Raw genomic sequence first — 23,499 nt, 5'->3', positions numbered from 1 at the left:
CATAAAACACTCTAACATGTAATATTCTCTCATCATCTTAAAACAACAATGCCACATGGGAGAATAGTTCCCCTCTTACAAATCCTTTTTACCCAGCTTCATACAACTTTACAATAAAGGAAGAGAGCTTCATCATTACCAAATTCCCTGCAAAAGAGTAAATTTTCCTTCTACTTTGTTTCTCTTGAGTTAGTGGTTATTCCACATGCATGTCCAGTTTAGACTCTACATTTGTTCTTAGAATCCTTTTCTTGAATCTTGTACTTGTTGTGAATCTAATGGTGTATTTATATTCTTGATACGAGCTTAATCTTCTTGTTTTAGAGCTTCTTTTGATTATGGAGATTAGGGACTATGTAGGATTCAGAGTTGGGATCCTTTTTTTATAGGTAAGAGAAGTTAAACCTTATTAAATTTGCACATTGAATCAAATTGTTGAGCTTATATTGTTTTGAGTTATGATTGAATGGTAATTAATTGTCTGATTAGGCTAATTTTGTTGTTGTTATGTGTTTTTCAGAATGTAGAAATTTGAGGTTTAGTAGTGGTTGAATATAATATATGAAATATTTGGAAACTCACCAGAGTTCACAAGATGACATATAGAAATGCAGAATTTTATGTTTTCGATATATAGAATTTTTCAAGATTCTAGAGAAGTTTGCTTGCTGAGCGAAAGCCACATTTAAGATTTGACTGAGAGAGTCCGTAGGTTTGTGAAAGCAACCCTCCAAGACAAGGTGTTCCAAGCTAGAAGAGAAGCTATGTGGTTTGATCAGTTTTAGTTAAGATATGTGGAATATGGTGGATAATGGGTGGAAAATGCAGAAGCAACGATTGGATGGGGTGAGAAGCTCATGGTGTATGGTGGTTGTGTGGTGGTGATGAGATGTTTGAAGGCTCTAAGAAAGGTCAGACAAACTCAAAGAGGAAGGTGACTAGAGGGACCTCATGAGTTGTTATAGTCTTGATCTTAAGGAGAGTAGTATGACCATAAATGGGCAACATGGCATTACTTTAAACCAAATACGATTGCATAAGAGGAGAAACCTGTATTTACAGGCTAATGGTGTCTCTTAAAAACCTTAAAAACCAAAACTTTGCATGCCAACCATACCAAGCAATCCTTGAACAAAAATATGGCCCTCTAAGGAGTGGACACATGTCCACAAATCCTTTTCGGTGAGAAAAATACATGTGGCCACTTATAAAACAAAATCATTTCCATTTCTAGAGTGTCAGGTGACCACTATTAAAGCAAAATCTTCTCAAATGGAAGCATGACACATGACATATACTTTCCACATGGTTTGAATGTCTAGCTTAAGGAAAAACCCTACACTAATTAGGCCTCAATACAAACCTACACTACTTGGCCGAAATACATGGCCTAAAAAAACCTACACCACTTCTCAACGTCCATGATGACCTAAGAAAAAGAACTTTGCTTCACCTTGCCTAGATGACTTTGGCTATTCTTAAATGTGCATGGCCCATGGCTAGGGGTATGCCATCAGTTTGGGTTGTTGAGCGAGCTACTTTTTACTGGGCGCATTTTTCTGTATTTTGTTCCAATGATTGATTCACTAGGAGAGGTATCTAGTTGTTGAGTGAGAAACCTTCCGAAGGCCACTCACTTAGCAAGTAGATTAGCTCGTTGAGTGAATATACAACAATTTTTTTTAGTGAAGAGTTAATGAGGATTTTAAATGATAGTTTTATGTAATTATATCTGAATGAATGAGTAGTTTTCCAAAGGAAGGAAACTACCATGTGAATAAGTTAGTGTAATGTATGAACATTAGGAGTGGACTTGAGATCATCCAAACTCTACTAATTATTGGAATCATATAAATGAAGACAATTAGTTGAAAAAGTTAACGGAGGTTCCTTAGTATTAGTAGTAGCCGTACACAAAAAGATTTGAATTTATCCTACCATGCAATGTGAAGTTGAGGAATTAGTCCCTGCATATTACAAGTCATGGTTCGTGGGGATTTTAGGAGTGTTTTAATAATGATAGGTACATGATCTCTTGGTATTAGTTCATATATCGAATTCTTGAAAGATTGAGTTTGTATATATACATTAGTGTGGTAATGTTTGAAATAATTGTTTTAATAATATATTCTCTTTTTATTTAAAACTTATAAATTTTAAATCAATCTTTAACTTATCCTTCTGCATATGTTTTTAGTTATTTTGCTATGGTCATGCTTGAACATTAGAGTAAAAGATTTTACATATAAGGCATTGAGTAGTGCTAAAGAATTCTACATATGAAATACTTTCTAGTATTAGCGCTTGAGAATAGACTAGAGGAGGATGACTACACTTTGTTTTAGGATAGATTTGTTTTATTTTACAACAATTCTTCAGTTTCTTTTCATTTTTCAATTTAAAAATTAAGAAAACATTAATGATTATTTTGTTAATGACATTTTTATCCTTACATGATTTTCCAAAAACAACTTTTTAAAACTTTTATATTTTCTAAAAATATTTTCAGCATGTATTAAGACTAGAGATGAAAAAAAAATAATTCAGGTACAATATGTGCGAATATAATTCGCGACGGTTAGATATTTATTATTTGCGGGTAATAGGTAATAAATATTTTAATATCCACTTATAAATGGGTTGAGTGTAAGTATTATACTATTTGACCCGCGAGTACTCGTTATCTAAAAAAATAATAAAAAAAATAATTTACATTTTGTTAAATTAAATTTAATTAAAAATAAAATTAATTTATATTTTATTATTTAAATTTAATTTTTATTATATTATATATATTTTTTATAATTTTATTTAAATTTAATTTTAAAAATATGTAAAATATATATATATTTTTTAAATATTTGCAAGTATCCAGGAATACCTACGAATTATAAAATATCCTCAAGCATTTTTTAAGCAGTTATCTATGCGAGGTAAGAACGGATTGCGAATTGGATTTTCATTTTCTGAATCTGGTTGTGAGTAGACATTATTCATGTCTGACCTAACCCGTTATCATTCTTAATTAAGATACTTTTAAATTGTACATTCAGGAAATATTATACAAAAATATAATTCAAACATAATTTCCAAACGTGGTTAAATTAATTTTTAATCATTCTGGATTTATGATTTCAGAAAATCTTGCATCGTTAAGGAATAAGCTTTCTAAACAGTTTAAAATGAAAATGCTATTTAATCAAAATTACTTTTAAAATACAATTTATTTCACCACCTTTTAATAGTTTTCTCTTGGAATGAAAACCAAAGATGTGATGATATTGTATTAATTTTTTTTTAAATGTTAAATGTTTTACAATGACATTAAAATTGTTTAAATCATTTTATCAAGTTTCAACTCAAATACTAACCTGATTATTAAAAGAGTTGTTTAACAAATCCAAAAATATTAGTTGAAAATAATTATGTAAATTCATTTATTCATTTTCAAAGTTTGAAAATTAAAATGTATCATAATTTGAAAAAAAAAACGAATTTTAATTTTGGATAGTTTATCAACTAAAAGTATATTTAATTCTATTTTTTTTTTTGTTTTTGTTTTGCATGGATCAGAAAACAAAAGCCTTAAGAATTGTCAATGTTATCACAAATAATTAGCAAATTAAGGAAACTTAATAAGGTCTTGTCTCAGTATGCTATGATGAATCAGACACATTCAACTCTGAAAAGACAAACTTTGATAGTGAAGTAATCCCATCATGTCATGGAATAATGTACAACAGAGAAGGAGAAAGGAGAATCTACACACATACAAATTCCTATGATTTTTGCTCTAAAACCAGTTTCAATATGAGTTGTGATCCTTAACTTTTATCCAGCTATTGAGTAAGAGGAACACACTCAAGCTCAAGCTCAAGTTCACCTCTCTCAATGTTCTGCAGTCTCACTGAGATCTCCTGTTTGATCTTGCCTTCATCAAGGGATATGATGCCATCTCTAACAAGGGTGTTGTCCTTGCTTGCCACAAATTTACCAAGTTGCATGGATTCATTGATGTTTGATTTCTCATAGGCCTTTGCAGCTATAACTAGAGGTTGAATGTCTATTTCAGCCTCTCCCATAAAATCATCAGTGGAAAATGTATCCTTGTCATACACAAGCTGGCAAATACATAAAACACACCAACATGAAATATTGTCAGAAGTAGAAATAAAACGACAATGGTTTCTGATGTAAATGTAATGCATCGATGGTGACATGACATGACATCAAGATAAGTAGAATGCTAGACTAGCACATTTCTGGGGGATAAAAGAAAGATATGCAGAATTTTCAAGGAGAAAACTGGAAGTGGTGTGATGATATGAGTGCAAGTTTAGTTACCCTGATTTAAGAATGTTAAAAGCAAGAATGAAAATTACCAAGAAATATTTAGCTAGCTTTTTTCCTTTAACGAACTTCAAACAAAGGATATATGACCAAGAAAGAAAGAAAAGAAGAATCCTAGTCACAAAATTTGATCATACATTAGAATCTGACTAATTTTCATGTGAATTAGCCTAACAAAATTTTAATAGGTTCATTCTTGTAGGTGATATGCAGCAAATCATTTAAACTGGATGTAATACAGGGTTCAATGCATAGTAATATAAGGTTCTTAATTATTAGTTTCAAGTATAGAATTATAAGGCAGTCATTTTCATCTCCATCCTCCCCTTTGTTCCTCTTTTGAGAAATTACGGGGAATAACAATTCGTTCCTAAACTTTGACGTGAAATTGAAATCTATCTATATTACAGATTTTGATATATTTTGGTTCCCAAATTTAAAAAGTGAATGAATATAGTTCTTGTAACAAAACAGTGTTAATTTTTTGGACTGCTAAATGACCTTCCAAGTTGACATTTAAACTGAAACGTGTCAAATCATGTAAACAACTTAAATACCAGTTTCAAACCCATTTGACACAAAAAAAATTTAATGTAGTTGGATTAGTAGGACTACTACATCTATTCATTTTTTAACTTTGGAAACCAAATTATATTAAAATTTATGCTAAAAACGAATTCCAATTTTGCATCAAAGTTTAAAGATTAAAAAGATATTTAACCCATAATGTAATCTTGTAAAGCCATGTTCCAAGTTCAGGGGGAAATGAGAAAGAATGGATATTAGTGTTGCAGGAATTAAATTGATCAGTTACTAAAATAAGTGTATCTGAAGTCTCAATATATTCTGCATTCATGAGATTGTTACTGTTTCACTAGTACAAGTATGATTATGGTACAAAAACACAAACACAAATAGCAACCATTTATGATTAGCAGAAAGTGAGAAAATGAACGAACTTACCACTTTTAGAGGAGGAATGTTCTCTGGAATTGAAAGCATTAGACTTTCATTCCACACTGGATTTAAATTGTTCTTTATGACTCGTGTTTTTACTGACTGCAACAACAAATATAACAAGTATATCACAATTTTTTCTCCTTTCCATCTATATTTTAAACTAGCTCACAGATAAAGATGCTCACTTGGTGTCCCAAAGAAAGGATGACATAAGGGTCACTAGTCATTACGTCTCGGACAGCTAGGTGAGTGCCTCTAACAACATTAACCTTAATCAACCCAACAAATTCAACCATACCTGCCTATAACAGTAAATGGGAGCAACAAGATTAAGTATTTAGAAAAAGAGAAGTTCCAACATTTCAGTAACTATCATTTTCCCTTTCTCTATTCAGAACAAGACACAGAAAAGTATGCTTCACATTTTAATAATTCTTTGATTCTGATATGCTTGTTGATATGGTTCTGAAGTTAAGAGCACATAGGGTAAATATGTGTTAAAACCCAATGTTGCAGTTCCCAAAAACTGATTCTTGTATAGGGTATACTTTTTATCATATGACAGACTAGCAAACATAATTTTAGAGAAATATAGTGTTTTATCAGAACAATTTTTTCCTCTCATAGACAATAATAATACAAGCATATTTAGATTCTTCTTTTCAACAAAGCATTTCGCCTTTCATTTTGTCTTTCTTCTTTCTTTTTCATGTGTTCTTACTACAGTGAAAATGATAGATGGTGAGTTATCCCTGTTCCTCACCATTTTTCTCTTCATTTTTCTTCATAAACATAACAAATTTTATACTCACGAAACTTGTATGAATAATAAAAAGGCAAAGACACTGCTGGACTATAAATATTTTCCAGAATATAGAGCATGAAACTTATTCCTCCCACCTTTGACTAGAATTAGAGAATGGGGAGCAAAAAGCAACATAAAAATTTAGTATGTGTGGCACACTATGCTCATCAACTGGCTCAAAAAGTAATTTTTTATGTTCATTTAAGAGATGGCTGATAGAACTAGCATTAGTCAAAGGAAAGATTACCAATGAGGTACTTTTCTTTGACTTGTGCTCAGAATCTTTTCTTCCCCAACTATTTCGGAATGCATTCCCAATTCGAGTTTTGCCTGGAAATCTTTCAGATGGTTTTTTGTCCATAAGAGCATGATAGTATGAAGAGCTGCACTGAGCAAGTGATACACTCCTTCCCTGAGATGGGATAATGGGGCCTGCCACATTGTCATCACACCCCATAAACTGTTGGAATTCATATTTTCTCCTGAAAAGGAAAATCAAATAGGCCGTTTCTGAATAAGAATGGTGTAATTCATCAAAAAAACGAAGAAAAAAAGAAAAATTTGGCTTCACTTCAGTACCGAATATATTCAGAGCGCTCTTCAATGGAAGAATGTGGTTTTGGTTTTCTCATGTTACTTGGGAGGCAAGCTTCATACTTCTTGTTTAATAGTGTATTTCCTCCTAATTTTGCTAATGCATCAACTTGTTCATCCGTCCATTCATCTAGCTTCAATGATAGAACCTATAATAGCTTCAAACAATGTTAGAATTTCATTTTGCAGTGTTGCAGCTATGCATGCACAATTTAACACCCCTCCCATGTTTCTAAGAGAGCTGCAAATAGTCAATATGCAATTTTAACATAACTATGTATGCATGTTATATTCATTGTGAATCCCAACCTCATAAAGATAAATGAATATGACTGTTATTGAGAAGTTATTTTAAAAGCTTTGTTGGAAACATACCTTTGATATGTGGACTCCTAGACTTCTGTGTATGCCAGAACACTTGATGCAAATAAATACTCCAAGACTCGAAGATCTGATGTTTAACAAATTCATCACACAAAAACAAGTACGAACAGTGTAATGAGCTAATAATTTTATGATATGACTAACTTTTCACTGAACTATGAATACACCATTGCATTGTCTAAGCTTATAAGCTCCAAATCATTTGGTACATATGTTCTAATATTTTGAGCCTATTCATTTGAAATAGTTCTGCAAATCCACCATATTACTGATTGGTGCACAATTCTTGTTTTTTTTTTTTTTTGGAAAGACACTGAAGCAACATTCAGTTCAAGAACAATGACTGATAAATAAAACTGAGATAAAAAATCCAGGAGACTACATTCCTATGAAAATTCAGGCAAATACTTACACCCATTTTGGCTCTGGAGTTCCGCAATCAGCGCAGAACTTGTTCCCACCATGATGCATCAGATTTGTTAGCCTTCTCTGGGGACCTAGTAATTGGTAAATTATAATGAAGAGGAATAAGATATAAGCTGAACTAATCAAGTAAAGAGGCATGAGGGGTTAAGTATCATTAATTTAAGTTGAACCCTGCTGATAGGGACAAACTATTTATAAATACTTCACATACAAATAATCTTGTTTAAGTGTTAGTAAAATCACTAGTCTAGGATCATTAATCGTCTTTTGTCAGAAATTCTCTGACCATATTAAGTAATTCATGATTCTGCATTCTATTGTCAGAAATTCTGCAGTTATGCAATTCACTATATGCATTTATTAGCAACTCAGAAATCTTTTACTCAATCCAACAGAAACATCAAAATCACTTGTTGCAAGGTTTGATCCTAATGAAACTTGGAAGTTTTTAACGATGGACTTAGTCTCGATGGTCAAGACGAACCAATATAAGAAAAACTTATCATTCTCACCATCATTGTCACCACTACCATCATCTCATTATTATTATTATTGTCATTATCACCACCATCATCAACATCATTATCGCTATCACTTCTTTTTTATTATTGTAATCATTGTCACTATCATCATTAGCTAATGTTTAGCTTGTCCTTATCTTATCATTATTCTCTAAATCCTTGTGTCATATTATATCTAATCACCAATGAGTGCTAATACTACTTAACATCTTATTGTGTTAACCTGACCGAACTATGTTTACAAGTCATAAAAAAGAAGTCTTCAAAACCTAGTATCTTATGTTTGGTTGCAAGAAGACATGTTTCGAAGAAAGACCTGTCTCCATGCTTTATTTAGGTGTAAAGACATGGTACAAATCATAACATCTTAAGTATCTACTATATCCTCAGAAAATCAGAATGATTCAACATGTGGTTCGTCGTAAAAGATTTTTCCCAACACGGGGGAATGAGTAAATTGAACGAAATGATTCAATGGTGCTGATGAATGTATTCTTCCGGTGTACAAAATTCATCATTTGATCATTGTGTTTCTCTGGGGGAGGAGGAAAAAAGGGATTAAAAACTCTTACATATTACTTCTTTTGTATCAGAATTTTCATCCTGCATAGACATATCTGGCCTTCAATATTTGAAACCCAAAGGAAAATGTGGTGCTACAATCTGTCACCAGCCATATGGCAGTTTTTTTTCTGCATTCAAATACATGGCATAACATATATTACATCTGATCAGCTTCAACATGGCATGTGCAAACCCATATGAATAAACATAAATGGTGGGAAAGAGATTGCAAATTGCAATGGCATAGCCATTTAGGGAATAAAAAGAAACAGCTATTGAATATAAATTCTTACATATCAGAATGTATCTTTCTGCTCTTAAATTTTCAGCACTAAGAAGAAGGCAACAACGATTCCTGCATTGCAACAAACCAAAATGGGTTCAAAAACAAATGGCTAAATCAAACATATATCTCATATTCAATTAATGGGCTTGTGAAATAACATACCCTCGAGTCTGAAAATGTTCAAAAGGGCCTTTGAGAAAATTGGTTTTTGACGACTATTGAAGGTGAAAGCTCGAAACTTTGAGAAATGTGCATGGAAGAGGAAAAGATAAAAACTTGAAAACTCAATTTGCCAGCCAAATGTGATGGTTTTTGGGGTTGCAACAAATCAAAGATTTCAGGGGAAACTAGACAGATCAGAATTATCTTTCTTTTGTAACAAACTCTATAATTCTTGACAAATATGTAAATTCTTTAGGAATATGACATGGAATTTGCCATAGATACATAACGAAGCTTCTTTTTTGTTCTTTTCTATAAATTAACATATAATTAACTTTTTTCACAAACCAACTACAGAACGTGAATATGACATGTTGTCTATCTTCACCATATATAATACTGCAAGATTAAAATTTCATATTTCATATATATATATATATATATATATATATATATATATATATATATATATATATATATATACTTATTCTTTTGTATTTGATAAAAGATTTATTAGGAAAAACATACATAGATACGTTGAATTGATAGCAATAATCAGTTATTGAGAAAACTAGAGTTAAATCAACTATCACATTAATCTATTTTTTTAAAATATTAATATCAAAGTGGTTCAATCAAATTATATTTGTTTTTATTTAGAGGTTTCTTTATTATAAAAATTTTAATATCAAGAGAGTGATATTGTAATCATTAAAAACTTACAAAGTAATTCATTAAAATACATATATATAAATTATAGAGATTTTGTTTAATAAAATAATTATACAATATTATATATAAAAATATTCACATTTAGACACTAAATGAAATAATATTATAAAACTAATTATAATTATCAATTTCACTTAAAAATTTAAGAAAATATTAATTTATGCACGTAAATTTTTTATTGGTTATTATTCAAAATAAACATACATATAGTAAACATATATTGGTATATATGATTAAAGTTTGATTCTTTATGTGATGAGATTGAGGATGTTAGCAAATTGAATCAAATCAATAACGAATCTTCTTCTCGCAAAACAGAAAAAATAAAAAATCGAACTTGAAAACAAAATATCAAAGTTATGTCCAATAAGTAGTAACAGATCGTCATAAATCATTGAACTATGGAAGTTGGAAATTATGTCATTTTGGTACTGTGATTGTCTAGTATTAACATCTGCAACAACACTACCCACCCAATGAAAGTGGTGCAACCCAAAACCAAATGTAACACCACACACAAACGCACCAATTTCTCTCCTCTCTCAGTGAGGTTCTATCTTTTGAAGGATTAGACTTATATGTTCTTTGAGTTGCAGCATTTTACTGGGGTTTGGTTGAATCATTATTGTTGATAAGGTCATTGAAGTTTCAGGAGCATTTAAGGGGTTAGAGGACATTGAACCTTTGGATGTCTTTGATTGATTCTGCATAAATTTTTTGTTTTGTGGAATCTGGGTTGCTGCATTTCCAGCTTATTGAATTGATTTTGTTTCTCGAATAGTGTAGATGTTTAAATTGAGTTTGTTTTTTGGGTATCATGGAATTATGCTTCCTTGTGATTGTGTTAAACCAAACAGAGACTGGGTTTAGGAGAAGGACTTGGTCTTTCATGACGTAACTAACCCAACTACAAATTTCTGTCAAGAGATGTGTATTGCCTTTGAAGAAGGAAACTTTGGGAACCGCAAAATATAATGGCATCTCAGTGATCGGGGGATATTTTTTTTTTAGATTTGATTGAAATGTTATACTACTTTTTCTGTTTTCTTTTTCATTTTTGGTTGTTTTGTAATTCAAGTCTATTTTAAAGGTGGGTTATGATGAGAAATCATACACCAAATACAGAAAAGGTCAATTTAGAGTATTTAGAGTATATACATGAGTGTAAACCTTTAGTTTTTGTGAAAACCTTTAGTTTTTGTGAGATGGAGTTAGATTTAAAGTTATTTCTTATTGCATAGAATTGATTCCATGGAAAAATAACTGAAATAGTTTCCCCTCTCTCTTGATTGAGATATGGTTTCGGCAGCTTTTTTAGTAACTAGTAATCCGCTTTGTTGTGATTCATGCAGTCACATTATGAGATATACAGGTTGTATATATACAGCAGCTTCTAGAGTACATACGATGTATATGGTTCATGTATAAGTTATACCTTACAATAACTGGGCATATAAACTTTCTTACCGCCTTAGGCGTAGCAGAATATGAATCAGGTAGGTTAGATTCTGCCTGTCTAGGGCACAAGACATGGATGCAGATTCCTCATCTTAAGTGTAAGGTTGTCATGCACTAGTTGTGAAAGTTTCATTCTAAATTCCTTGTGTTGGTCACTAACACTTTAAGTAATTAACTTAGTTCTTGAGTTATTCTGTTTTGTATATGCTCTGTGAGAATTGTCTGCTTCTGTGATGTAATCTATGTTGTGTGAGCTGTAAGGAATATTATGATTAAATCTATGCTACTGTTAAGCTAAGATAAACGATTCTGATCATGTACTTGAGTATGTCTATAAAAAAAATTAATGTAAGATGTTGATTACTGAATTCCACAGGTTATCCCTAAGGTCTAAAACAAACCTTGAAGTACACTGAGAAAGGAGAAAAATGGAGTCTCTAATTCTTCAACTCCATGAAATATCAGCTGTGAAATTTGGTAATTTCAAGCTGAAATCTGGCATATCCTCACCAATCTACATAGACCTCCGCCTTGTTATATCTTACCCTTCTGTCCTCCGGAATGTTTCTCAAACCCTCATTTCCTCTGTCTCTTCCACTTCATTTGACCTTGTCTGTGGTGTTCCTTACACTGCTCTTCCCTTTGCCACCTGTGTCTCCGTTACTCAGAACATCCCCATGGTCATGCGCCGCAAGGAAATAAAAGATTATGGCACTTCTAAAGCCATTGAAGGTGATTTCAAGCAAGGTCAAAGTTGCTTGATAATTGAGGATCTAGTTACAAGTGGCACATCAATTTTGGAAACTGCTGCACCACTGCGTGCTGCAGGGTTGAAGGTCAGTGATGCTGTTGTTTTGATTGATAGAGAGCAAGGCGGGAAAGAGAATCTTGAGAATAACGGAATCAAGCTGCATGCAATTCTTAAGTTGACTGAAATGGTGAAAATTTTGAGTGAAAAAGGAAAGCTTAATAAGCAGATGCTAGAGGTTGTTATGAGATTCTTAGAAGAGAATCAGAAGATTGTTGCTTTAGCAACAAGAACTAAGTTCAATGCCTTTCCATTATTGGAAAGGGCTAAATTGTCCAAGAATCCAACAGGAAAGAGGTTGTTTGAGATAATGGCTGAGAAGGAGAGTAATTTGTGTTTGGCTGCAGATGTTGCAACTGCTGCTGAATTACTTGAAATCGCTGACAAGGTAAAGAACTTGGCAATTGTCCAAAATGGGAAAATGTTTAAACTATTCCATGGCATTTTGTTTGATCTCGTATTAGCAGTGACAATGTTAAAGTTGGTTCTTAATTTAAAAAAAGGTCGAGAACTCTTATAAGAGTCCTCTTCTCTTGATTATAGTCATCATCAGTGAGATAGTAAACTTATGGTTAGAAGTTTAGTCCTGACAAATAAATTACTTACACTAACTTGGCTGTTCTTTCCTGTCAGGTTGGACCTGAGATATGCTTGCTGAAGACACATGTGGATATTTTACCAGATTTTACTCCTGATTTTGGTTCTAAGGTTCGCTCGGTACAGTGCTAAAAGAAGCCCCTTTTTTCTTATAAGCAGTGCAGAACAAATTTTTGCATCTTGATTTTGTCAGGATTTATAGATGGAAATAGATTTGTCAATATTTACTGAAATTGAAGTCCGAAATCGTTACTTTGACCTTATATGTATAAGTATCACATTTAGTGAGTTTTCAGGGATCTTGTATAGTTCTGGTTTAGTTGTTTCTATTTATGCTTGTTTTTCTGTTGAAGATTGCAGAAAAACATAACTTCTTAATATTTGAGGATCGTAAGTTTGCTGATATTGGTAACACAGTGACCATGCAGTATGAAGGGTAAGATCTATTTTGGATTCTCAGTATTATTTCTTCTGTTTCTGCTTTTAATGACTTATATATGATCTGATATCTGCAGAGGGATCTTCCATATATTGGAGTGGGCTGACATAGTAAATGCTCACATTATATCTGGTCCTGGAATTGTAGAAGGACTGAAGTTGAAGGTCTATGCTCTAGTCTTAACGTTATATAAACTGTAGCCACACTAAAATACGAGCCTAACATGTCTTATGAATATACTTAGGGTTTGCCTCGTGGAAGAGGTCTTTTGCTGCTTGCTGAAATGAGTTCAAGTGGTAACCTTGCCAAGGGAGATTACATCACTGCTGCAGTGAAAATTGCTGAGGATCATTCTGACTTTGTCATTGGCTTCATCTCAGTCAACCCAGCATCATGGCCTGGAGCACCTGTAAATCCCTCTTTCATTCATGCAACGCCTGGAGTTCAAATGGTGACTGGTGGTGATGCTTTAGGGCAGCAATATAACACGCCATATTCTGTAAGTTTATGCATGTAGTGTGCATCTTTCAGTCATTTGCACAAGTTAACGACATGATAGGTGAAAAATCGTCAATGGTTTATGAGCAGTGTTACATATAACATGCCTAAAGTACTTTACTTTTAACATGGTTGATCTTTCATTCTTTTCCTTGGTTTAGAATATAGTTTTGTTGAGAAAAGGTATATAGGGAACTGGTGAGAGAGGGTGAATAGTCTGTCTCTTGCAAGCAGATACGATAACAAGAGTTTTTTTACTATATTGTCTTCTTGGCAAGCTCATTTGTCTCTCCAGCTTCAGCACAGACAACCATTCACCCCTTAATATTCATGTGCTGAAAATGCATCAATGCTATATTTCTTTCCACTTCTTTCTGCTCCTTGGGTATGGATCTCTGCAGTGACTTTACCACATGATATCTTAGACCTTCAATAAATTTTATTAACAAAATACTTCAAGTTGATGTTCAAAAGAATAAATGGTGAGATCATGACATTTGACCATGTCCAAGTTTTCTTTTTCCACTTAAGAGGATCTGATATTGTCCCATGCTCCTTTGTGTTGTAAAGATATGTGTCTACATGTCAAGGTCATTTGATTGCCATGTGGGAGTCAGTGCTTCATAGTTGCATACTGTTCTTTCATTTGAGCTTATTGCTTCTTGATAACCAAATGGTTTTTTCCAGGTTATCTATGAAAGGGGTAGTGACATTATCATAGTGGGTCGTGGCATCATCAAGGCCAAAAATCCGAGTCATGCAGCTCGTGAATATCGTCTTCAAGGATGGAATGCATATTTGGCCAAGTGCAGCTGAAGCCTGTATTCTCAGATTAACTGGATTATGCCAAGTGCATAGTTAGGAAGAAGAGTCCTACTTGTTCATAGGATGTATTTCATTTCACCATAGTATATAGGTAACTTCCAAAGCTGAATGCAGCACTGGAGTTTAATTTTCTTCCCCGTCCCCATTTTTGGCTAGAAAAAAGTATTTGCTGTTCTGCTGATCTTTGCCTGAAGTGATTCATTTTATTAGTTTCCTCAGCATGTAATAGGTTGAAAATACTTCATTTCACATTAATTTTTCACATCTTTTTATTCTTTAATGGGACCAAACTAATGTAAACCATGCATTGTAATCCCATGGATTATTGTAATGGGTTGAATACTGCATTTCACCTTAATTTTGTACATCTTTTTCTTCTTTAATGGGACCAAACTAATTTTGAACTTGTGGAATAGGATTATTAGGGGTTTGACGAAACCATTATGCAATTTGATGCAGCAAGCCTACCAAAACCATGATGATATATTTAAGTCGAATGCAAGATCGGATTATTAATTTTGTCTTCATACTCAAGCACCGTGCCATAAATTAATCATTTTGTAAATAACTAAACACCATCTAATGACAACAACTGAAACTAGAAAGATTGCACATATACTTGGATTTAAGTATAAATGCAAGTTAGACGTTGTTTTCAAATTATCAAAACAATGTTAGATGTGCTGCAAATTGACAAATATGGCAACTACGAATTAACAAAACGCATTACGTGGTTCTGTGCCAAGCTGTAAAACAAATATAAACACTATTTTTTATGTTCTTAATCGTAGCTATGAATAGATTTAGAGAGAGACAGAGCAAATTAAGGTTCTACATCTCTATTATCATAATGATACGATGTACAACTTACTGTTCATGTACTTGATGTGAGGATAAGCAAAGAGAGTTTGCCTCCTAAGTTGCAAAAGACAATTACATGACCAGAAGGTACATATCACTACAAGAAACGACTTTGCACTACAAACTATTGGCCTAAATATCATTGATAGTTGAAGGACGTCATCTCCTATCCATTCATTGTTCTTTCCAAATCCTACCAGTAACCCTTAGCTTCAATTCCTTCCTGTCACCGCCAGAAAAGAAAAGGGCCATATTTCTCTGAATGATGAGACCATCAAAACTGTCACGAACCTTGCGGTGGCTGTCCCTGATGCTTCTTGGCACACCCTGCCAAATCATCTTCCTCCCATTCCCACCTACCTCTAAACTATAACTATAATTCTTTGCTTCATTATCATCACCCATGAACCGCAAGAAGGCTATGTAGACAGGAGCCATTCCAAGCTGAAAAGCTTCAAAATGTAGACAAAAATACTGACCAAAGCAGCTGAAGACCTAGAAACCAATGAGAAATGAATTAGTCAGCTAAATTCCAATTTCTGTCTAGAAATAAATTGAGATAATGCATATAATTTTATCATTGAACAGACACCAAGGGAGGTATAGATGCAAAGGGGTAAGTCCCTTGAGGATACAAATTAAATAACCGTAGCTTCAATATGTTCCAGTATTTGTAATATTGGGTGTTTCTTTTTTAAGCAAATGAAAGGTTTGCTANATCACTCTACTCATGAACTGATGAAGAGAGACACAATTACATCCAAACATGTCTAGAACTTACACACTCTGCATACCAACCATATGGTTAGACACTATAGTGAATTTACGAAATCAAAGGAATGCAGGTAGAACAGGGTTCTGAAAAATAATACCGTCAACATCCACGTGGCATTTTCAACTTCATGTGGATTTGATTTGACATAGCGATGGTTGAAAGTGCTACCATTGTGCATGTCCACTTTGTGGTCATCTTTCAGATGAGCCACCAGGTAGGGTATATCACCCATAATAGAGCATTCTGAACCAGCATATGGACAGTTGTAAGGTCTATATGCACATTGTGATTCATGCTTTAGCTTGCTGTAATATGGATATATACCAATGCACCCAAAACCTTGATATTTACAGGGAAGTTCCAAAGATGCAGCCACTTTCTCCAGTGCCAGACATCTGATATTGCCAAGCTCATGCCTACAAGTAGGGCACCGGTTATGGACCCTGGGTTTGCAACCAGAGCATATTGTGTGACCATTTGAACACTGCAATAGTAACAGAGGAAAACAGGTCAACTAAATTTCAAAAGAAAATTTATTTGAAACCATCAATGTGGCAATATTTATAAAAAAACATTGCTGAGTTCCTGCTAGAAAAAACATCTAGCATTCTCAGAATAGATCAGTTAGGTGAGCAAGGGAATAGTTACTTTTGAAAGAGGAAATCAGCCCCCTTAAACTCAGTTTTTTGTTCATGGCACACCAAAAGGAACCATTGTTTTAGTTAACTTACTAATAAAATGAGAATTCCCTTTCTACTTTTGCTCAATCCTGATAAGCAGTAACACCATTCCGTGGACCCAGTATCAGATGATTATGCTTTGTCAATGTGATTAATTTACCAAATTCCACTTTGAACGTCCCAGTATTTTTTAGTTACAATTGCATGCTTTCTCACAAGAACCCAAAACAAATCAACAAAATAAGCCATCAATATATAAACAACCTGATGGATTGGAGGGTACATGGCATTCAAGCATACAGGGCACTCTAAAAGCTCACGAACACTGCTTGAAACAGTACCATTAGGTTTAAGTGTAGTTTGTCCAGGATCATTTACTAATTCACCAACATCTGTTGACTCTTCATTTTGAGGAGGATCAACATCAACTTTGCTCCGTATATCATCAAAGAATAAATTACTTGATGCCATACTAGCAAAAGCAATCACCAGCTGCCCTGTGGGTGGGAAATAATCATTATAATCAATCACAGGCAATAACTAAATTCTACATAGTATTTTCCTCTTTTACTTCCAGCAAACAGTTAAAATAGACTAACTAGTTAAGCTTATTGAGTCACAAGCCTCTAGTTTATTCAAACAACAGAAGGAAAACCGTTTTATCCCCTGGTATTGACTATAGGTGGATCAAAAACAAAATATTATATTTTTGAATAACATCTATAGACAATGCACTAACAACCATTTCATGAATCTTTCTTGGGTGAAGCTATCATCTTCCCCTGATGCTCCATTGATATGGTTAAAGATGCATCGGGGCATCCATCAAACCAAGTTTTAACACAAATTTACAAATTCAATGGCTTATGAAAGCAAACAGAACAGATCAACCAGAAAAAAAGCATATGCATTTGTAATTGAAAACACATTCGGAGAATTGATTAGTTCTCAAATTCACATTTATATCGAACAACTGAGAAATTCTTATCCTGCAAAATGATCTCCGAACTCCATTATCAGGCTATCCATTTTGAGTAGAAAAATAACTTGATACTAAAATGACATTTACACTTCCAAATGAACAGAAAAACAAATCTTCGCAATTTTACAAATATTATTATGTACAAGTTTGCATTGGGAGAGAAAAAATCAATGAAATAAAAATTGAATATGGAAACCATAACAAATCCTGATTAACAGAACAGACATATGAAAGGTTTTCAAATCACGTTCAGGTCTAATTTCTATGAATATTAGAGAAAACAAAGTATGAAAAAATTAAGTAAGAAACACATGTAGTCATTCAAGGCCTGAGTGGTCCTCACAACCCCTTTCTAAGATTGTGGCACTCAAATTGAGTAAAATCATCTTGTATGAAGCCATATATAAACCTTTTTCATTACAAGATTTAAACATAAACACAGCTATATTAAGTTGTCCTCTGCTCATAGGACTAGAAACAAGAGGAACCACATAAACATGAACATATTGGCAGAATTGACAATATAAAAGAAGCCTACAAAACATGTAGCAGGGCTCAATGTCAATTGATAAAAAGAAAAGTCAATCTTATAAAAGTCAATCTCAGATACAACACCTGCGTACCCTGTAAAAAGTGCCCACCTCCCTGGCATCGAAGTGTGATATATACAGTCTAATAACCTAACACTCAGTAATCAGAATAAAAACTGCATGCGATATGTATTCTAGCCAAAATATATTACCCTCCAAGTGATTTCAACCTCTTATGAAAGATAGTTCTACTATATGTTTGAGGTATGATAACGTTGGAAATTCTATCCAATCACAGATAATCTCTATGCATACACACACACAAATATTAGGCAGCCTGATGATCTCACTCAAATGCAAATAACTGCCTAAGACAAGATTTGTGTGCATCCCTCAGGCTCCCCATTATTAAGAGGGTAATTTAACGAATCTAACTTCTCCCATGATGGACCAATGAGTAACTTGTGTTTGATCCGAGAAAGCATTTTGGATGGCCTTGAGCTTATAGCCCAAGTTAAATCCAAAAAGGAAACAGTTTATTAGCTTTTTGCGGTGGCACTCAGCATTTGATAGAAAGAAGAAAGTTTTCCTCTGAAACATAGTGCATTAGAAGCAAAAAAAATGCAATTTTTCAGCCATGAAATTGTACTCGACCATCATCAGAATTCCAAACCAAACCACTAGCAATCAAATTAGAATAACTTCACCAAAAATAACGCACAACTAGACTCAGCTTCCAACAATGTCGCCGGTGTTTTCCCATGAAAACCAACACACGCACATCAAACCTTACATACTAAAGAATAAAAAAGGGTTAGTTGCAAAGCCAAGACCAACAACAATACATGCATGAACAAAAGAAAATCCGAGACACTTATTTTGGAAGATTCACAATTTCACATATTCCAATACACCCTCTTGAGCATGCAGAAGGTAGCAACCTCGGCAATCCGAAAAGCAAATCAAACACAAACCTTAAACAGAGCAAACTGTTTCATCATTAATACAATCGAAACCCTAACCTCAACCATCAAATTCACAATATTTCAAACCAACCCCACAACAGATCTACAACCAACACAAACAAAAATCCCAAAAGAAACACAACTCCGAAAAAATAAAAACTTAACCCCACCCCCAAACAAATATACAATAATAATAGAACCCCAGAAGTGAACAAACTAAAATCGAGTTGTAGAGAGACCTGGAATGATGGATTGATCAAAAGGGCATTAGAGAATAAGAAAATGGATGAAATCAAAGATGGAGAGCTAAAGGTTTTGGCTTTGGTGGGTTTTGTAACAAAGTGATAAATGGAAAACAAAAATACAATGCGCGTCTGCAAGTTGATCAAGATATTCAAATTAAAGAGAGATGAGAGCGTAGGTGAGGATGAAGAGAGAGAGAGAGAGAGACAGAAAGTTGTGGGAAAAATACAAAAGGGAAGAAAGAAAAGGTTTAAGAAAAAGTAGGACCCACAAGTTCCTTGATTTCCTCACTTACCTTTCTCATTGTGTTTTATGTTTGAATTCTAAAATAATGTTTGAAGCTTTTGCTCTTCATCTTTTTCACACCTATTTTCTTTCCCAATAATGAATAATAAGTACGTGATTCAATTTATATATATATATATATATATATATATATATATATATATATATATATATATATATATATATATAAATTAGATTCATAATACAAAATTTATTCAAAAAATTAATCAAGGTTACATTTTTTATAATAAATAAGTCTTCTTGTTAATAAAAGTTCTTTGAACTAAAGAAGTATATCAAATTGAGATTTGAAAATATTATTTTGTTATAAAAGAATTTTATTCACAAATTTTATTTATTTATGGTTAAATTAAAAAAGATCTTAAATATTTTTATATTTTTTAAATAATACTATTACTTATTAGTGTTTTAACTCGAATTTTATTAATATTTAAATAAGCAAAAAAACCAAATTTAAAGAAATAAAAATAATATATTTTTCAATAATAATTAATGGGTCATCACTTCACATCTATATAATAATAAATAATTATTTAACACTAGTGTAAACACACGATAAGCACTATCATATAGTTTATATTTATTAAGTTATATTTAACCGAAATTTATGTATTGTTATAAATAATTATTTAAATTTTAAAATTAGTAATTAAAAATATAAAATTAGAAAAAACAAAAGGTATTTGTAGTTATAGATATAGTTATAGATAAAATAAATTTTAGTTATTAAAACAAATTATAAGTAATAATGTGTAAATATTTTTTTATTATGAGTAATTATCTAATTTTAAAAAATAGTTATTAAAATGATAAAAGGTAAATAATTATTTTATAATGACTAATTATTTGAATTAAAAAAAATAAATTACTAAGATAATAAAACTGAAAATATCTTTTTATTATGGATAATTATTTAAATTTTAAAAGTAGAAATTAAAAGGGTAAAATTGAAAAAACTAAAGGAGAACAACAAAAAATATCTCTTTATATATAGTCATATATCTATATATAAAAATGATTCTTAATACACAATTCATATTTTTATTTTACCCCTTATAATATAATTGTTGTTAAGTCAATTTTTAAGAGTAACTGTTATTTTAAACATTTTAATAAAACACAATTTCAACTAATAATCAAAGAAAAGGGGAAACTAAAATATAAGTTTTTGAATTAATTTTATAATGTTCAATATTAGTACTTTTTATTTTTCATAATTTTATATAATTCATTTATAAAAATTAAAGTAATTAATATAATTTATATTGTTTTGTTGAGTCCTAATACAACATTTGATGAAAACAAAAACAAAAATAGGTAAACTAAAGTCATCTATAATTTATTATAATAGATAAACATAATCAAGGTTACATAAACATGGATTCAATTACTATTGTATAAAAAGCTTTTTATACTGATTAAAAGTAGGTGTATAAAAAGTAGGGTTAAATATGTTTTTCATCCCTTAAGTATTACACGATTTTGGTTTTAGTCCCTACTCAAAACTTTGATAGCTTTTAGTTCTCTTAGTATTAAAACATGTAATGTTAGTCCTTAAAAATAAACGGCGTTATCTTTTAGTTAACGTGGCAAACGGCCACACCACATCTTCTGCCACCTAGTGTCTTGACCATCTGCACTTTGGCACCGCACCCACTTTCCAGATCTCGACCACTTCAACTATGATGAAGACCACGACGACCGGCGATTTCTCCGGCTTCGACTCCTCCATCGACGAGACATTCCAGGAGCATGCGGCGGTCGACGACAGGGATGTTGTTGTTTTGAAGGAGCCCAACTGAATTGACAGGGTTATTTGTCAATTTGAAAAATTTGGGTTTTCTGAGAGGATCCGATGGGTTGATTTGGGTTTTCTGAGTGTTAATCATAGTCTTAATATAATGGTTCCTCTTGGGGGCACTCCCTTCTTCTTTAGGTTCCTGCCGTGATATTTGATTTCTCTCGTAAACTTTGGAAGATAGATACTGGCAGAAGAAACAATGGTTAGTTGTTTCGTTGCAAATGTCTTCTACGGGTTCATGGGCCATTTTAGATTATTTCCTTTGTGAATCCACTTCCATTTCCTATCATTACGCGTTACAATTGCCGAAGGAATTTCTATAGAAAATAAATACGCTCCCAGCATCAGTCATTTGAGAAGGACGTCAAAAAGGTTGAGATTTTTCAAGTGACATATAGTAATTTCTAGTGAAAAAGTATTGCCAAAAAAATTTCGTAGAATGAAAGAATGGTGCCTAGAGTTTTACAGTGCCCAAATGTCTTAACCTAATGAGACTGACAAAATCTTAATACTGAACGATTTGAATAAACATAGAAGTTATCCTGTGTACTTGAGGACATAGAAGTCCATGGGTTGGCCGTCGATGACCGGTCGGATGACGAAATCAAAGTGCTCCGGCAGCGGCAAGGGTGGGAGTGGACAAGCGTTTCGTCAAGTTCAAGGAACACGGTTTTACGGACGGAGAGGGACGGAGGGAGGAGCAGTGTGGCGGTGGCATCGTCGAAAACCAGGTTGCGGCGAATGGCATCGAGTTGTTCTTCGTGTTCTTCTGTTGTTATCTTTTTGAGGATCTTGTAAAAGGTTGCTTTTTTCTTGTGGTTGGTGTTGATGCTAGCGATTTTTCAGAAGAGTTTTGTAATACGGCGGCGGATGGAAGCCAGGGCAGCAGAGGATGCCGCCACCGCATTTTTTATGGGAGTTTTTCGGTGCCAACGACGACTGTTGTCGTTAGAAGGTCCTTAATGGACTTCAGTGGTCCTCTCTTCACCTTTTGATACCATTTTTGGAATTTTTTTGGAAATCAGAGAAAGAGAAAGAAACACAGAGAATGGTGGAGATGAAGTGAAGATGCAGGTAAGGAAATGTCCACGTTTGAATGGCGTTGACTTTCTCTTTGAAGAGAAACTGGTCCACTGAATACAGAAAGAAGCATGGCAAGGGACGTGGCAAGACACATAGGTTTGCTGTTAAAAAAGATTTAACGCCATTCAATTTTAAGGATTAATAATAATAATTTCAAAACTATGAGGACTAAAAGTCATCAAAGTTTCGAGTAGGGACTAAAACTAAAATCGTGTGATACTTAAGGGACGAAAGACATATTTAACCCTAAAAAGTATTCAACTTTTTATATTGATTATGGAACTAATATAAGACTTTTTATTTAGGTTTTGAAATTGATGTAAAAAATCCACTAAAAAGAGTGATAATTTTGTATATGATCCAAATTTTTTATATTAGTTATTCAATCAACCTATATAAAAAGTATGACATTTTGTACTATTTGGAGAGTTAACCAATATAAAATGTCACTTTCTATATCAGTTCTATTATTAACCGATGTAAAAAGTCATTTTATTTCAAAGATAGGTATGTGATGCCTACCATGTGAGAATTTGAAAAATAGAGTTAAAGAGGAGACTGGTGTATTGGCACCAGACTTTCAAAATTAAAACACACAGATAGTATAAATATATTTTTAAAACATCATGGTTCATTAGCTTAATCACTTTATCTCTCTAGAACAACAATTCTTCATATTTCCTCTACATCCTCTCTAGGATTCCTTCTTACTGAGTTGGCGGATTGACGATCAGGAGGTGCCCAGACATCTACGGCGTAGAGGGCTGTTGGTGGTTCGGCAAGTGCACCGAATCGTTCAAGTAATAAAACCGGTAAGACCAGGTATCGTTTTCCCAAGAGACTCGTAATACTAGAGAATTGTGC

The 23,499-nt window shown here is 32.9% G+C and overlaps 3 protein-coding genes across 6 annotated transcripts; 1 reads left to right on the top strand and 2 right to left on the bottom strand.

Annotated features, from left to right (window-relative positions):
* Positions 1-3,683: 3,683 nt before the first annotated feature.
* On the bottom strand, positions 3,684-9,395 carry LOC106779255 (probable ADP-ribosylation factor GTPase-activating protein AGD11). The gene is made up of 10 exons (XM_014667334.2): positions 9,053-9,395; positions 8,898-8,959; positions 8,613-8,732; positions 7,506-7,590; positions 7,085-7,160; positions 6,695-6,858; positions 6,363-6,597; positions 5,496-5,612; positions 5,314-5,409; positions 3,684-4,121 (listed from the first exon to the last, which is right to left on the bottom strand). The coding sequence occupies exons 3-10, from the start codon at positions 8,653-8,655 to the stop codon at positions 3,840-3,842; spliced, it is 1,098 nt and encodes a 365-aa protein (XP_014522820.1). The 5' UTR covers positions 8,656-8,732; positions 8,898-8,959; positions 9,053-9,395; the 3' UTR covers positions 3,684-3,839.
* Positions 9,396-10,165: 770 nt separating this feature from the next.
* LOC106779236 (uridine 5'-monophosphate synthase) lies at positions 10,166-14,974 on the top strand. 4 transcript variants are annotated; one of them, XM_014667311.2, is made up of 7 exons: positions 10,166-10,329; positions 11,619-12,438; positions 12,684-12,767; positions 13,001-13,083; positions 13,163-13,250; positions 13,331-13,585; positions 14,272-14,973. In XM_014667311.2, exons 2-7 carry the CDS (start codon positions 11,671-11,673, stop codon positions 14,398-14,400), a joined length of 1,407 nt encoding a protein of 468 aa, XP_014522797.1. In that variant the 5' UTR covers positions 10,166-10,329; positions 11,619-11,670; the 3' UTR covers positions 14,401-14,973. The 4 variants fall into 4 exon arrangements, with proteins under 4 accessions (XP_014522797.1, XP_014522798.1, XP_014522796.1 ...); XM_014667312.2 differs by having other exon boundaries at positions 10,166-10,449; positions 12,684-12,758; XM_014667310.2 differs by having other exon boundaries at positions 10,166-10,449.
* A 247-nt stretch (positions 14,975-15,221) lies between these two features.
* LOC106779266 (E3 ubiquitin-protein ligase SINAT3) lies at positions 15,222-19,677 on the bottom strand. The gene is made up of 4 exons (XM_014667348.2): positions 19,442-19,677; positions 16,990-17,222; positions 16,143-16,529; positions 15,222-15,765 (listed from the first exon to the last, which is right to left on the bottom strand). Exons 2-4 carry the CDS (start codon positions 17,194-17,196, stop codon positions 15,445-15,447), a joined length of 915 nt encoding a protein of 304 aa, XP_014522834.1. The 5' UTR covers positions 17,197-17,222; positions 19,442-19,677; the 3' UTR covers positions 15,222-15,444.
* Positions 19,678-23,499: the final 3,822 nt, after the last annotated feature.

The sequence above is a fragment of the Vigna radiata genome, unplaced genomic scaffold (genome assembly GCF_000741045.1).
Source record: "Vigna radiata var. radiata cultivar VC1973A unplaced genomic scaffold, Vradiata_ver6 scaffold_198, whole genome shotgun sequence".
Classification (NCBI taxonomy): Eukaryota; Viridiplantae; Streptophyta; class Magnoliopsida; order Fabales; family Fabaceae; genus Vigna; species Vigna radiata.
Note: the sequence above shows the minus strand (reverse complement) of the source record. Positions and strands in the feature narration are given on the sequence as shown.

Excerpts from the sequence above, each read along its gene's own strand:
- LOC106779236 (XM_022776532.1), top strand. The coding sequence starts at position 11,671 with ATGGAGTCTCTAATTCTTCAACTCCATGAAATATCAGCTGTGAAATTT. Across the intron at positions 13,251-13,330 it reads TAGAAGGACTGAAGTTGAAG|GGTTTGCCTCGTGGAAGAGG; the intron begins GTCTATGCTCTA and ends GAATATACTTAG. Across the intron at positions 13,586-14,271 it reads AATATAACACGCCATATTCT|GTTATCTATGAAAGGGGTAG; the intron begins GTAAGTTTATGC and ends GGTTTTTTCCAG.
- LOC106779266 (XM_014667348.2), bottom strand. The coding sequence starts at position 17,196 with ATGGCATCAAGTAATTTATTCTTTGATGATATACGGAGCAAAGTTGAT. Across the intron at positions 16,530-16,989 it reads TGTACCCTCCAATCCATCAG|TGTTCAAATGGTCACACAAT; the intron begins GTTGTTTATATA and ends TTACTATTGCAG. Across the intron at positions 15,766-16,142 it reads ATGCCACGTGGATGTTGACG|GTCTTCAGCTGCTTTGGTCA; the intron begins GTATTATTTTTC and ends ATTGGTTTCTAG.
- LOC106779255 (XM_014667334.2), bottom strand. The coding sequence starts at position 8,655 with ATGTCTATGCAGGATGAAAATTCTGATACAAAAGAAGTAATAT. Across the intron at positions 7,591-8,612 it reads TGATACAAAAGAAGTAATAT|GTCCCCAGAGAAGGCTAACA; the intron begins GTAAGAGTTTTT and ends ACCAATTACTAG. Across the intron at positions 5,410-5,495 it reads TCCTTTCTTTGGGACACCAA|TCAGTAAAAACACGAGTCAT; the intron begins GTGAGCATCTTT and ends TTGTTGTTGCAG.